Source organism: Trichoderma ghanense (genome assembly GCF_004382785.1).
Source record: "Trichoderma ghanense strain CCMA-1212 chromosome Unknown scaffold_34, whole genome shotgun sequence".
Taxonomy (NCBI): Eukaryota; Fungi; Ascomycota; class Sordariomycetes; order Hypocreales; family Hypocreaceae; genus Trichoderma; species Trichoderma ghanense.
Window position 1 is genome coordinate 2069 of NW_027395697.1, and position 14895 is coordinate 16963.

A 14895-nucleotide genomic window follows, 5' to 3' on the forward strand; every position below is an offset into this window, starting at 1 on the left:
CGCCACCGAAACGATTCACGCAATCGGAGCCACTCCATCAGATGAGCCAAGCATCGTCCCTCGTCATAAGCATAGCATGGCAGTGGTTCCGGCACGAGTCGTCGCACAAGGGCGAAGTGCTGACCAGAGGGGGAGAGAAACCAGACGCTCTCGCCTAGGCCATCATCGTTCCCTTCTCGTTGCTCCTGACGAAACGGCTTGTCTCTGTTGGCTGTGGCCAGGTCGATCTAGTGTGCCTCTACGGCTGATGCCTCGAAGCTAGCATGGCTAATTAACCTGCAAAAACAGGCACACGACGGGCTGAGGCTGGGGGCTCGGCGTCACACTGTGACCGCACCTTTACGAAGCAGTGAGGCGCGTCTCCAGGTACCTACCTGTCGCCCATCGCGCCGACGTACGAAGTACAGTACAAGTACGCTATGATGATGGCAATCACTGCAGTGTCTGTTCTCATCATGCATCATTCAGCAGCCAGCCACGGCTCACGGCCTCTTTCTTGCCTCGGAGGGCACTGGCACGAAAAGGTTCCCGATTCCGCAAGTGAGCCGAAATGGCTGACGTTGAGCTTCTGCCTCTTTTCGACCTTTGGGTCTTTGTCTCGCACACCCACATCACAGTCGCCGTCTTCGAGGTGCTGTCCCCCCCTTCGATGTCTGGCGAGCCTGTGATTGGTCCCATTGGCCCCCTCGAGACGTGGCTGATCGGGAAATAGCTTGATGACTGGAACAGGGCATCAGTGACCAGCTTCTATTATGTTACCGACTTTGACAACATTCAACGTTCTGATCAGGCGCATGCAGGGTATTTTGATCGCCTAATATGAGCCATCGACAAGTCGAGGACACTTGGGGGCCGGCGTGATGATTATCGTCCAAGTCATAAGAAACCCATTGCCTTCGGTATTCGGTACTCGGCAACAATCCCCATCATGGAGAGACTTGACACCATCCGCTTCTGCTGGGCTTGGGCGCTGTTGGTGAACCTGGCGCCCGGAATCAGCGGCATGACCTCTGCAGTCCGTACAACTCTAGATGCCACTCTACCCGACTCCCGACCGTGTTGCCCATGCCCGGACGAGGAGGCGTTCTGGACAGGGCTACCAAGTACAAGTACAGAACCCGGTGGCTGTTGGTTGGCCGCGATGCAATCCCGCACCTGATACGGAGCGCTCTGGGCGTTGAATTACGAGACATGGCGCCCTGGTATTGGCCTCCATTCCTCGCTTCGAACAGAGTCGGCAGCATCGTGGGCACGGTTTATTGCCTTAGCCCATTGCCGGAGATACAAGTACCAGCAGTCGTGCCGGGCAACCTTTGTGCTTTGCGTATTTGCTCTTCCAAGCACAGTTCTGCTCTCGTCTCCCAACGGGCCGAGACATGGCAGTCCGTGTTCCATTTTCATTTGCACACGAAACACGCTACCCTCTTTGTCTTCCTACTCTTGCCACGGCAATATCTCGTCAGAGGACGGCTAGTTGTCGGTAATCAGCGAGATTACCTTCAGATCCTGGAGAGTGAGTCAGGGGGGAGTCGAGACACTCTACCGTGCAAACCGTACATGTGTTGCCATCGGCACACACTACTGGTTCGTGATTAAGCACAAGGAACGAAGCGCCCTTCATCGCAAATGCGCCGCGAGACGAAATGACATTTTCATGATGATGGAAAGACATCCAGCTCCAGACTACATTTAGATACACCCTGGTTGCCTACCAAGGGCGGTTTTGGGGGGAGCATGCCATGCCCTGGATCAAGGGCCTGGCAGCCAATAAGCGGCCCCTGCTAGGACTTCAAAGGGGAGCTGCGTCGGTTTGTATGAAAGAGGCCGTTGCTGCTCATCAGTACGACTTGCATGTAATACTTCGTATGCTCAGACAAATGCGTTCTTGATGAGCTAGAGCTGCTTCGAGTCTTACAACAGCCTCAGCCTACTTACATATACCGGTGCGGGAGTACTATGAGTGCATGTGCCCCAAAGGCCAAAGGCATGCACGCTACACTTTGCAGGCATCGTCTTTCAAAAATTACAAGTCAACAACGACAGACGAAACGAGAATTTGGTGCTCAGCCGAAGGCGTCTCCTGCATCCGTGCCACCTGATGGCTTTCCCACAAAACGCACATACATTGTACAGCTTCCCACCGTACACTTTGCAGCCAGCGGCCGTTGGTCGATATGACCTGGACGCCTTTCTTCATGTTCCTAACCCTTTTCATCATCCCCTGCTTCCTGCCCCCACGCTTGCGCATCTTGGAGTTGCATGCAATCTTGCTGTGAAATACTTGCAGTACAGTACGTACTTGCGCTGGTTGATCGACTCTCTCAGTCTTTTGCCACCTGTACGCAGCAGACGAATACCTGATGAAAAGAGAGCTCACACCAACTCATGCCCTTCCTTCTTCGACTTGTCGGTACGAGCACCCTGCTGTGCTGCCTGATGCATCGAATGCGGGCAAGCTTCACGTTTGCACTGTTCGGTCCAATAGCAGCAGCCCTTTTGTACGAACAAGGGTCGATGACTTTTCTGCATCATGTCTCTCTAACACGGATGAAGTCTCTGCGATGCTACTACGAATTGACTACCTCATCTAGGCATCTTCTCCCTTCTGCAACCCCTCCGATCTCTTCCACATGTAGGGCGCCGTCTGATTCGCCGCGCCACTACCTTTAAGCAAAATGGTTCTTTTCGCTCCTCTTTCTTTGCTACAACACGCCATGCATACAGGTACTTTGTCGCATTCAGTCGTGATCGTCCATACCAACAGTTGTCGCTACGGAGGGTGTGAGCGTTAAATTTCTACAGGTACTGCTCCAGACAACGACTGTGTTCTCACGAATCAACAAGGGCGGGATTGGATGGCTTCCGACAAGGGCAAGGGGCCCTTTTAACAGACAGGGCAGTCTTTTGACGTAGCCCACCTCAAGCGCATCTTTCTCCTGCGCTTTACGGGCTCGTGTGGATGGAGGTGACGGAGATGTATCACTCGAAAAGTGCCGTCTGCGGATGAGCACAAAGCAGGATTTTTGTTTTTTATTCCGTGCTCGTCGGAGTATTTCATCTCGATTTCTGGTCTTTCCCTTGCTTGTTGGAGATGGAACAGCCGAACCTAGGTGGGCCTGATCCATGTACTGCAGTCGATTTACACGACAGTTATCGTATCGCCGTTGTCTTGTATTCTTGGATGGAATTCGGAGCACGGAGTAACGGACGGCCTGGAAGCACACATGCTCTGCGGCCACCTCTCAATGTTAACGAAACCAATAGTGCGAGGAAAATGTATATCAAGTTTGTTCTATCAACTACTACACCGTGCTTGTGCCAATAATACCACGGCTAGCAGATACATACCATCCCTCAACCCGCAATTACAGTACAACAACTGCCTTGTTAGCGTATTGGGCTTTGTTCGCATTCAGACAGGTGCATGCCCTTGGGCTGGGGTCCAGGCTTGCTGGACTGGTCCAAACGACCGCTTGGATGATGGATCAGATGGATCCCAGGCACAGCAATAAAGCACCGAGGGGAGGCAATGTTCTCCGTATACATTGATGAAAAAGAAGTTGAACCTGTTGTTTGTTTGGCGGATACGAATGGTATCGACATCGGTGACGCAAGCATCTAGTCTAGGATGTTGCGTGGCAAGGGGTAAAAAGCATCCGTGATTTCCACTTTTGCGTTGGGCTACCGACGAGAACGTGTTGATGCTATGATTCAAGACGATTTTCCTTCAGTTTTCTTGCCTGTACTTCGTTCGTACCCGTGGCGTGTAAGTGTCACATCACCACCGCCCCAAGATCCACCAAGAGGGCACAAGCCAGCCACGGCCATGTTATTTCACAAGTCAAATCCCCCCCGTCTTCTGCATGCCATCCTTGACAGCCAAACTGCGCAAGTCCTCGCCCCCCTCCCTCCAATCAGATCCACTGAAAAAGACGGTACGCGACCCTTTCAGCTTCTTTCCCGCTTTCTCAGAGGTCAAGGGGTGTATTGGAAGAGAGGGGCGTGGGGAGAGGATCAGGAAAAAGCAGAAAAAAAAAGGAAAAACGGAGGATTGAAATACAGTGAAGGGGTGGGTACAGGCGTGAGCGAAAAATCCGCCTGCTCTTGTTTTATATAAAGATAAAAAGAGACAAAATCAACACCAGCGGGATGGGATAGCATAAACAGAGTCGAGCATTCTGTAACATGTTATCCCTGGGCTTTGCCCTGCACGCTGCCGTGATATGGGTTCCCAACGTCTTTGATGATTTCTTTTTCCCTCTTGGTGTGTCTCGCCAATGTCCTAAGATTGCGCTTTTCAATACCCCCCTGTACTTTGACGGTTGGAGCAAAGGACGCCATCCGTTTCCGGAACAGCGTTGGACTAGCACCGGCTTTGCAATGCGAGCACTTTACCTTTGAGGGCAGCGAAACGAATAGCTTTGCCTTCAGAAATCAGAGGAATTTGTGGCAAGGCGAAAATGGCGAAGCACCGGCTCATTCCAGATCTAGTAGCCGCCAAAATCCCGTACGGAACAAGTCCGTATCCGCAAGGAGCCTGCAATATAATACAGCCTGCATTGCATGCAAGAGCAATTCATGTGGTGCCCATGTCGTAGTCATCATCGACAAGCCCTGGCGCTATGCTTTGGTATGTATCCGCTCCTCCAAACGCAGGGGCTGGCTGACGCGGATCGGGGGGATCGTTTCCATCAAGAGCTCTGCTCTGGCGCTTGGCTAACAACTCCTTGAGTCCATGGGGCAGCGGAGGGCATGGAATAGCATAGCATGGCATGGGTACGATGTACAGTATGGGGGCATGGGCATGCCGGGTGGAGTTGTTTTGCCTGCTTTGAGTCCATGCTGAACGAATGTGCCTCCGTAGGGACCGGGCAGAACCTCGTGGATGAAGCCCAAGCCGTGGGAGTCTTGGGAGTGGCTCCGGCCTTGCACATGGCGCATGTAGAAGTCGTTGCCTTCTCTTCTAATAAGGTAGGGTACGCAGTACTTCTTCAAGGGACTGACTAGTAGGTACTTGGCTTATATATTCGTGCTTGCACGGAGCTGAATCAAGACGGACATTCGGGTCCATCGTCCAACGAGTAAGATGCGGTATCCATGTACGTGTAAGAGGCCCTCCGCTAGAGTGAGGAGATCTCATACTGTACGAGTACGAACCGCAGACTAACTCGGGCGGATATGTGGAATGGATTGAATGAATGGCTTGTGAGGCAGAGGAGCCCGGCGACGCCGCCATTGCAGTTTTACATTGGATGTGACGATGTCTTCTTTTTTTTTTTTTTAACCTACATATCTGTCTTTTTTTATTTTTTTTTATTTTTTGTTTTCTTTTCTTTCTGCCGGGTTGCATATCCGTAAACGCCGTCACGTCTATTTTAGGGGCGCAGCATGACGGTCGGCGACTGGCAGAGGTCTCTAATAAATCTCGTTACTGAGCAGGGACAGAGGCTTGTAATACATGTACCTCATGCGTCAATCAATAAAAGCACAGTCGGTGTGCCAGGGTCGCCTCTTTTGCGGTCCGCACCATTACTGGTAATACATGTCGTCGCCTCGCTTTGATGCTCCTCCATATTAGCTGCTACCACGGAGTTGGTACTACTGGATAGTTCTCGCAGCATCCAGCGCAGCGTCCCGTATCGGATCCATGGTTGAGCCCTTCTTTTTGTTCCCTGGCGGTTTAGTGCAGGTTCTGGATACCGAGCGCGGCGGGTGGGCTGTTGCAGGGGGGGTCAAACGGGTGCCGCTAAAAAGTGAGGGCATCGCATTGAGAGAGGTGCAGTTGTTGAGAGATATGGCACAAACACAGTAGGATGGCGAGACAGAGCCAGTGCAGGCCGAATAAAAGAAAGAAAATGCGGGTACTATCGAGATCTAGTTGACGCCTCGGTCACCAATCTTGACCCCTTTGAGGCCGAACGAAAATAGATTAATACAGGACCAAACAGACAAACAAGAATGATGGACTTACGAACTGTTGGAGCGGGTGTTCCGGGCCCAGGCGCCGTGTCTGTCAGCTGGGCTCGGCAGGGATGTGGCTCCAGCGCCGAACATGATTGAGGAGAAGAGGAGGAGGAAGGGGGTGCAAGTTGAATTTGATCGGATTTGACTGGTTGACTGCGTGATTCCCTGGAATTCTTTGGCAGCAGTCCAGTGTGTCTGTATGTCCTCGTACCTGGTCAAGCTGGTCTCTCTGCTGCAGGGGCTGTTCCGTTCGAGTTGCTGCCCACCGTCGGCGTGACCCTCGTGCCTGGTCTGCTGCTGTTCTCAGCGCTACCAAGAACGGACCTGATGGAGCACAAGATGAACGTGAAGTTGGCAGTCCGTCCATGACCGGATTTGATTTCTCTGATTAATGTACAGATACTCCGTGCAAAAGTGCAGAAAAAATCCGTCGTTAACGCCCTGCTACTCTGAATGCCAATCGGTGCCAGCGGCAAGTTGGAGTTTGCTGGGCTGCCACTAAAACAGGGAACCCCGCAGACGAGGCACAGGAGGCACACGCCGCTGAGAGACTGTTGCAGGTATGGAGATACTCAGGACTGTCCATCGTCCAGGGATGCAACGACTCCAGCCGCTTTTTTCAATGCTCAGCGCAGGGGGGGCTTGGCCAAAGACACCAGATCAGGCCCCTTCGTTCGTTCGTACTGTGTACGCCTTCGTATCCTCTCTCTCTCTCCCGTCGTCTTCCCCCGTACTCGTGCGTGTCTCATGCGTCGTGCCCGCAGCGCCACTCGTGCAAGACCAAGACCGCCGGCCATGTGTGAGGAGCAGAACTCAGACTCGGGCTCGGATACAGGCAAGACATGGTACATCAGAGAAAAAAAAAAGTAGACGAACGAACAGGCACCGACGTATCTTGGGCGGTGCCTCGTGGATATCCTGGTATGTAGTACTTCCTGAGAGCATCTCGTCAGACAAGAGAGTACAGAACAAGACGTGACATGGATGCGCTCGGTGACGCGTTGAGTGCTTTTGGTCGCGCTCGTTGTCCCCTACCAGGATGAGAAGTGGTACCTTGCGGTACCTGCGTGCGTGCCAGCTGCAGCCAATGCCCGCCGGGTACAGCCCTCACCGTGCGCCGTACTGTGTCGCTACCTGGCCGCTAGAGGTACCAACTGAACCTCTTCTAGTGAACCTGACCACCCCCAACAGGTGCTCCATACCTCCTCCTCGCTCCATCATCATCCACACTTCATGGATTGTCTGTCCTTCTTTCTGCCGCCAGCCACCACAAGCAGCCCAGGCCCGGCTCTGTTCCATTTGATCCTCCCACCGAAGCGACCCCGTTCCCGCTTGTGCCCTTTGTTGTGCCCTTCGTACGAGTAATACCTGCTTCGTGCAAAGTATTCCCTCCCGCTATGCGCCATGCTTCAGATCCATCCCGGCTAGCCGCAAGATTCTCCCCGACCGACGCCGTGCTCCGTCCAAGTCGACACACGATGCCGACGAACGCGAAGATGGACGACGATGCCGTATCGACCGCCCAGCCCGCCAAAGTACCTGCCAAACCTTACCCACGACAGCGACGACGCCTCTTGTTCAGCTCTCTTCTCTCCTCTCCTCTCCTCTTCTCTCCTCTTCCATTATACGGGCAGAGGTATGACGAAAAGAAAGTACCTCTCCTGGAATAACCGGGACGCAAGCAAGCAAGCAAGCAAAGCAAATCGAGCAAAGCAGCACAACCCTCCCCCTCCCCCCTCTTCTTCTCATGGCAGCAGCTGGGCTCATCTGGCCGGGCTTCCAAGTTGTGCCGCCCTCCTCGCGACAGTGCCACGCCCTCCCTCTTTTATGCCCTCTTCCCTCCTCCCGACCATTGCTCCGCGCTGGCTGCTAGGGATGCTAGGGATGCATGTCAGCAAGCGTTCCTTGCCTGGTCCGGCCTCGTCTAGTGCCAGTGACTCGGTGCCTTTGCTCATGCTAACGGACGCTGCCAAAAAAAAAAAAAAACGAGACAAAATGGCAGAAGCCACCGCTAGCGGCGCCCCCCCAGAGATGCATTGGGCCACCCAGAAGTAACAAATCCGGGGTCTGTTGCGTCCCGGTTGCTTTCCATTGATGAATCGCCAGCATTGGGATAAAGTACCCCATACACAGTGCTCCGTCCTGGTTAGTGCCGCTTTGAGGTTGACGGTACTTCGTCCCCGTCGCTGCGCTTGTTGGCCTCTGGCCCGCCGCGCTTGTACCTGTACCTCCCCGCCGGCCACGCCTGCAGCCAATATCGCGTACCCACTCGCACGCCCACCTCGACGCCTCACCTCTCGATCGAGTTGCAACTTTAACTCTTGAATGTGCTTGTTCCTCAGCTTGGCCTCACCTCGTCCCTCATTCCCTCACTCCTTCGTCTGCACGCAAGCAGTGAGGGACTTTTTCCTTTGACGTTCTTTTTCTTCTTCCTGCTCTTCTCTCATTTTTCTCACCTTTTCATTCTCCTTCACTTTTGCGTGACCTCGCATTCAAACTGGTCCCCAGCCGCCCTTGTTCACTGCGGCAACGCCTTCGACGCCGTCCGGTCTGACTTCACCTCGTCACAGGAGCCCTCATGTCTGTTAAGGCTGTGCCGGCGACGTTGCATCTTCTCCAGCTTCCCAAGTTTCCTTCGGCACTCTCCCTCGACGCTCGACAGCCGCCCACGACGCCGACCGTCGCCCTCGCCAGCATCACCACCACCACCACCACCATCACCACCATCGCCAAGCTCGCCAGCATCTCCATCTGCGCGGCCTGAGAGCGCCTCCCGGCCGACGCGATGAGCACCGCATACCAGCAGGCGCTGGCCGCTTACGACAACCCTGCCCTGCGACCATATGCCCCGTCAATTGCGCTCCCCAGAGCAGCAGCTTCGGCTGCCGTCGGTGCCAGCGACGCCAGGAACGCCGCTGCGCTGTACGCTCGATATCCCTTCCAGCAGAGCCAGCCCGCCCAGGTGCCCGCCTCGCAGGCGCGCAACGACGCTCTCACGCAGCTTCACGGCGCAGTCTCGGATCGGTCGACCAAGTCGGAGACGCCTGCCTCGGCTGTATCCGCCCAGGACGCTGCATCGTCGCGAAAGAGCCCTGAGACGTTGATCTACCACAGTCTCCAGATTCCGCGATGCATCAGTTCCGACGGCGGCAGCCTGGCAGACTTTGCAGCCCAGGTTCGTCGAAGCCAGCAGCTTTCTAAGGCCCTGCTACGCCATTTTTGAGCTCCCTTGTCTTTTGACCCCCCGTCCCAAGTAGCTAACTCTATTCTTCGCACCAGATGACGTGCCTTTTTTGGTTTGAACCCATCGACCGCCTCAAGAAGGCAGAGACTTTCCGATCACGGCCGGACACGGTCACGACGCAGCTGGCGAACCTCTCCAAGCCGAGCGAGCAGTTCCGCAAATGGGTCTACAATGTGCTCTCGACCACCCAGGTTACACAGAACGTGATCCTGCTGGCGCTGCTCTTCATCTACAGACTGAAGCTGTCGACACCGCAGATCAAGGGGCGCGAGGGCAGTGAGTATCGATTGCTCACGGTGGCCCTCATGCTCGGCAATAAATGTGAGCCGCTGCTTCAAACACCCCCACGAGATCTCAGCAGGCGCAAACAAAACGGACAAACAATGCTAACCTAGTGCCGGCACAGTCCTCGATGACAACACCTACACCAACAAGACGTGGGCCGAGGTGTCGTGCTTCGCAGTGGGCGAGATCCACGTCATGGAAGTAGAGTTTCTTAGCAACATGCGCTACAACCTCCTTGCCTCCAAGGAAGAGTGGGAGGACTGGTTGACCAAGCTGGCCTGCTTCCACGACTACTACACGCAGGCCTCTCGAGCCCCGGCATCACCGCTGGCCGCCACCTCTCCGTCCTCCAGGGGCTTCCACTCGCCCGTCGTCTCGCCCACTACGATGCTGCCGACCGGCGACGCGGCATTCAGTCCCGCCACCGCACCGACGTACTCGCCGCCTCTCTCGAAGCACGCGCAAGACTGGGTCACGTACCACGCCAACCCCGTCTCGCCCCTGGCCGTCAAGCCGTCGATGGCTCTGCGCAACTCTCGGAAGCGCAGCCCCGATGGGGAGCCCATGGAGGGCGTCAATAACCCATCTAAGCGAGTTATGCGTCTGCATCCAGCTCAGGTCCACGAGAACCCTTGGTCCAACAGCTGCGCCGCCGCGCCCAGGTACGGCGTCCCGCACCTGTCCATTGTCACCTCGCAGCCGGCTGTCTTCCCGACGGCAACGGCATCCAGGGGGCCTTCGCCCCTCACGGCTGGATACGCGCCCCCGTCGCCGACCCTCAACCTGAAGGCCACGGCAAACGGTTACATTCCGACTCCGTACACCCACCAGGCGGCCCCGTCGAGCGATCTCTCGCTTTCCACTGCCACGTACGCCAATCCGGCGACCTCGGCCGATATCCCGCAGCCCGCTGCCTACACCAACCAGAACGTCGCCTCTCTGCCACCCCTGCAGGCCGGCATGCGTGCCATGTCGACGGTGTACCAACCCTTCAAGACGACGATGCCCCAGCGGACGAGCGTCTCCGCGGACTACTACCCGTCGACGACGACGGCCCCGGAGCTGCCCAGAGTCCAGGACGAATACTACGCCCCTGCTGCCACGGTGCAACGACCTGCTCCCGTCGTCGCAAACGGATTCGCCAGAGCGCCGGCTCCCCAGGGCCCGCCGCCCATGTCGTATGCCACGCCCAGCAAGCGCCAGCACGGCCTGGCCGGCCTCGCCTCGGGCTACACGTCGTCGCCCATGGCAGAGACGCCGTTTGGAGCCGCGTCGGGGGTGCACACGCCCATGGCCCTGACGCCCATCTCGCACTCGCCCAGCGTCTACCTGCAGCAGCGGGCGAGCCCCTACAAGCCCGTCCGCCACGTCAACAGGCTGCTCTACCCGCCGCCGTCGGCCTCGCTGGATCAGTATCACCTGGCCGTGCCGGTGCCGCCCACGCACATGCATTACCAGCCTCTGGGCCGGCGGAACGACCTGCGCACGGGAGTGGTGCCCGAGTTCATAGTGTACAACCAGGGCCAGCAGTCCCTCCCGCACCAGGCAGCGCAAGGATCGTATGCACCCTAGGGGTGGTGGCAATGCTCCCTTTGCGGCCGCTGGCCAGTGGATGGTCGGCACGTCTGCACGACGACTCTTGCCCTGTGAGCAGGACGAACCAAGACATGCTGCTCTGCAGCGTGTCTCAGCATCCTTGTATTATTTTTCTCTCTCTCTCTCTCTCTTTCTTTTCCACCCCTTTGGGGCTGTCTGCATATGTAACACTAGTCTCTTTTCCCTTTTCCCTCTCGACAAGGGTTGGCATTGCTTCTTGTTTTCTGCTCTTCTTTTCTCAACTATTGCTCGTCGTCAGGACGCAGCATATGGATTTGCATCGCTTGGGGCGTTTGGGTAGGGGAGCCGGCATAGGGTTTGGGATTCGGACGGCTTTGCGCTTTGACGAAGCCGTTCAGCAAACGAAGCCACGGTTTCTGGTCGAAAGGAGGGTTGAGGGAAACGTCTGATATATTCCTCCAGAAACGTCCATCTGGGACTGTTTTCATTTGTGGTTTCGCCTTTACGTCGTCCATTTCCATTTCTTGTCCCTTGATGTTTTTTCAACCGAGCTATTCGTTTAATCCGCCCGAAGGAGCGCGGCATGGGCACAGGCAAGACGGGAGGAAGGGGAACACATGAGGTGGCGGTTGGCCCGAGAACGGCTGGAACGGAACGGAACGCCATCTGGTTCGGCGGCGGCTGATGCACACAGGCCATCTCAGGCCTTGTCCCCTTTCTTCCCATGCCTTTGTTTTTTTGTTTCATATTCTCTGTTTTTGTTCAAGATACCTACTACTACGCTAAGGCTTTGGGGAAAGAAGGGATGGGGCATTATGATGTTTGCCTGGTTTTTATGATTTCCATTTTCGCTTCTTTTCTCGAGCAGAGCAGCATGGCGGTGAAGGATTGATTCATAGATGCGCACGGGGCGCTTTTGTCTTTTTGTCACTTTTCGATCGCATGGACGAGGAGTTGAGGGCGCTGCATTAGATGAGCGAACGATTAATGAGAATGAGACGGCGGTGGTTGCCGCCGAGTATCTATGGTGTTTCATATTGTGTACATGATCATGTTGTGAATGACGTGGAGAAGAAGTGAGGATTTACTGGTGATTGTGAAATCTTTGTTTTGTTGTTTCGATGCCTTTTTCAAGGTAAACAGTCAAAAGTGAGGCCATGGTTATCGGACAATGGGGGTGCGGTAGGACTCGAATTGCTGTTTCAGTCCATTGCTCTTTACATGAAAGAGGCAGAGCACAAAAGGGGAGAGATGGTAATCGGATGCGAGTTCAGACTGTATTTGTGATGTTATTCTAGGGTATGAAGTTGTCTATGAAGGCGAGTGAGCCACGTCATAACTCGCTCTGTCGCGACGAGCTGCCTTGCAGGATATGTCCCATCTCGAGAAGCTATTTATCTGCATTGAATTCTTTGATTCATAATGCAGCTGTACCGAGAAGCTCTGTGAATTATTGTCAAGGTAAGTAAGCCGGATTGATGTGACGAGTTGAATGTCAGACACGGTAAACAATGGTTCGTCACCTTGGTGATGTGAGTGGTCAGCGCGAGCCGTCTCCACCGTGCGGACGACTTCACAGAACGGGACTGGGGAGAGGGATGCAAAACATCGACAGCCTGCATGTCCAGACATGCGTCTGATGGACCATCTACTTGCAACTTATGATAAACACTACCTAACTGATTGTCTACCGTGTCTGGTAATTTCACCAGCGAGCCTTTGAATCGTGCCTGGAACCCCAACGATATCAAGAGACAAAGGAGTCACAAAAGAACATGCACAATGACAATGCTCTCATATTCCTTCGAGTTCTCTCTCCGTCCCCAGTGGGTCTCACGCTACAGTGCACTGTACAGCCAACCAACCCAACCAATTTTCTCCGTTTCCCTCCTCTTGCGCCTCTCCTCACTCTCTCGCGCAAACTCGCCTCGACAAGCCTCGTATCCACCGGCAACGTCCTCCTCACCCGACGGAAGCGACAGCGTCTTGCGACTCTGTGGGACGTCGATTCAAAGCTTTGCGATTTGTTTTTGCTTTGTTTTTCTTTGTCGCAGTCAATCGCTATTACACGACACTCGTTTTCGCTAGGAGGAGAAGAAGAAGAAGAAGAAGAAGGTGGCATCCTGTTTGCTTGATCCACGCAGCGCTGTCGCATCGAGACTTGGTCGCGCATCGAGGTAGAGCAGGAGAGACGGATGATACGAGGCGACTGTTGATTCGCTCACTGCTGCGCACCGACGACGTTCGTTTCTTGCGACTCCGCGACGACGACACGACACGCCACGACACGACACGACACGACACGATACCCTCGATTCGATACAAAACCACCGCCAACAGCTCAACAAGCACCCAACCGCCGCCATGTCGGGCTTTGGCGACTTCACGTCCATCTGCGAGCACACGCCGCTCCCGCTGTGCGCCTCCATCGGCCCCGTCCTCTCCTCGTCGGGCCGCGTCGGCATCGAGCCCAGCTGCTACGCGCGCAACATCGAGGTGGCCAACACAATCATCTTTGAGGGCGCCGCCTCCTTCGCCCACATCGGCGCCCTCGTCATGACCGTCATCATGATCCTGCACGTCCGCAGCAAGTTCACCGCCGTCGGCCGCAAGGAGATCCTCACCTTTTTCTACCTCTACATGCTGCTCACCTTCATCTCGCTCGTCGTCGACGCCGGCGTCGTCCCCCCCGGCAGCGGGCCCTTTCCCTACTTCTCGGCCGTGCAGAACGGCCTGACGAGCGCCGTCGTGACGTGTCTGCTGGTGAATGGCTTCGTGGGCTTCCAGCTGTACGAGGACGGCACGCCACTGTCCGTGTGGATGCTGTGGCTCTGCTCGCTCGTGGCGTTTGCCATTTCCTTCTTGGTGTCGCTGGCGACGTTCAAGTCGTGGGCGGGATTGAGCCCGACGAACCAGGTCGGCCTGTTTGTCGTGCTGTATCTGCTCAACGCCATTGAGCTGTTTGTCTACGTTGGCATGCAGATCCTGCTGGTCGTCCGGACGCTGCAGGACCGCTGGCCGCTGGGCGACATTGCCTTTGGCATCTTCTTTTTTGTGGCCGGGCAGGTCATTTTGTATGCCTTTAGCGCTCAGATTTGCGTCGCCGTGAGCCACTACCTGGACGGTCTGTTTTTCGCGACGGTGTGCAATCTGCTGGCCGTCATGATGGTTTACAAGGTATGCCTGCTTGAGAGAGTCTCCTGTCTTGTATTTTGATACTGACGAATATTTCTCTTTAGTACTGGGACTCCATCACCAAGGAGGATCTCGAATTCTCCGTGGGCACTCGCATGAACAACTGGGAAGTCAAGGAGCTTCTGGGCGAAGACGAGCGTCGCGGCACAATGTACGCGGACGATCCTTATGCGCAGTCGAGTGGCTACGACATGCCCTACTCGCCCACGACGAACCGCTACTCTTCCCGGCATTAAGCTGTGTTTTTTTTTTTTTTAACGATGGCGGGTTTGCTTGGAATTGAACGTTTCTATTTTCCCAGCAGTGGGTTATGCGTTTCTTTATAAAGAACGGAGCTGGTGGAATATCCAGGTTAGAAAGGCACTTTGACTGTTTTTCTCTCTTGCCCACCGCAGTACGGCTTGGATATGTACGCTTTCATGGTCCTTTTTTCTTCTCTTCTTCTTCCTCTTCCTTTTTTACTTTACTTTCTGTTCGTTTTTCTTGGGCATTGGCATGGCGTTTGACGGGAGTGATTCCTGACGGCCTGTTGATGGGCCGTCTGCGAATCAGTGTTACTTTAATAAGAGGGGGAGAGATGCGGTCGGTATACATCTTTGTCTAGGAACTATATATATCAATGATGCTATATATATATATATATATATATA

At 54.9% G+C, this 14895-nt stretch overlaps 4 protein-coding genes across 4 annotated transcripts; all 4 read left to right on the forward strand.

Annotated features, from left to right (window-relative positions):
- Positions 1–7602: 7602 nt before the first annotated feature.
- On the forward strand, positions 7603–8019 carry CCMA1212_010855 (uncharacterized protein; the record flags this gene model as incomplete). Its single annotated transcript, XM_073707882.1, has 1 exon — positions 7603–8019. One exon carries the CDS (start codon positions 7603–7605, stop codon positions 8017–8019), a length of 417 nt encoding a protein of 138 aa, XP_073553608.1.
- A 523-nt stretch (positions 8020–8542) lies between these two features.
- On the forward strand, positions 8543–8728 carry CCMA1212_010856 (uncharacterized protein; the record flags this gene model as incomplete). Its single annotated transcript, XM_073707883.1, has 1 exon — positions 8543–8728. The coding sequence occupies one exon, from the start codon at positions 8543–8545 to the stop codon at positions 8726–8728; it is 186 nt and encodes a 61-aa protein (XP_073553619.1).
- Positions 8729–8749: 21 nt separating this feature from the next.
- On the forward strand, positions 8750–11065 carry CCMA1212_010857 (uncharacterized protein; the record flags this gene model as incomplete). Its single annotated transcript, XM_073707884.1, has 3 exons — positions 8750–9139; positions 9244–9529; positions 9615–11065. 3 exons carry the CDS (start codon positions 8750–8752, stop codon positions 11063–11065), a joined length of 2127 nt encoding a protein of 708 aa, XP_073553620.1.
- Positions 11066–13414: 2349 nt separating this feature from the next.
- CCMA1212_010858 (Chitin synthase export chaperone) lies at positions 13415–14481 on the forward strand (the record flags this gene model as incomplete). The annotated part of the gene is made up of 2 exons (XM_073707885.1): positions 13415–14227; positions 14290–14481. 2 exons carry the CDS (start codon positions 13415–13417, stop codon positions 14479–14481), a joined length of 1005 nt encoding a protein of 334 aa, XP_073553617.1.
- Between the last annotated feature and the right edge of the window lie 414 nt (positions 14482–14895).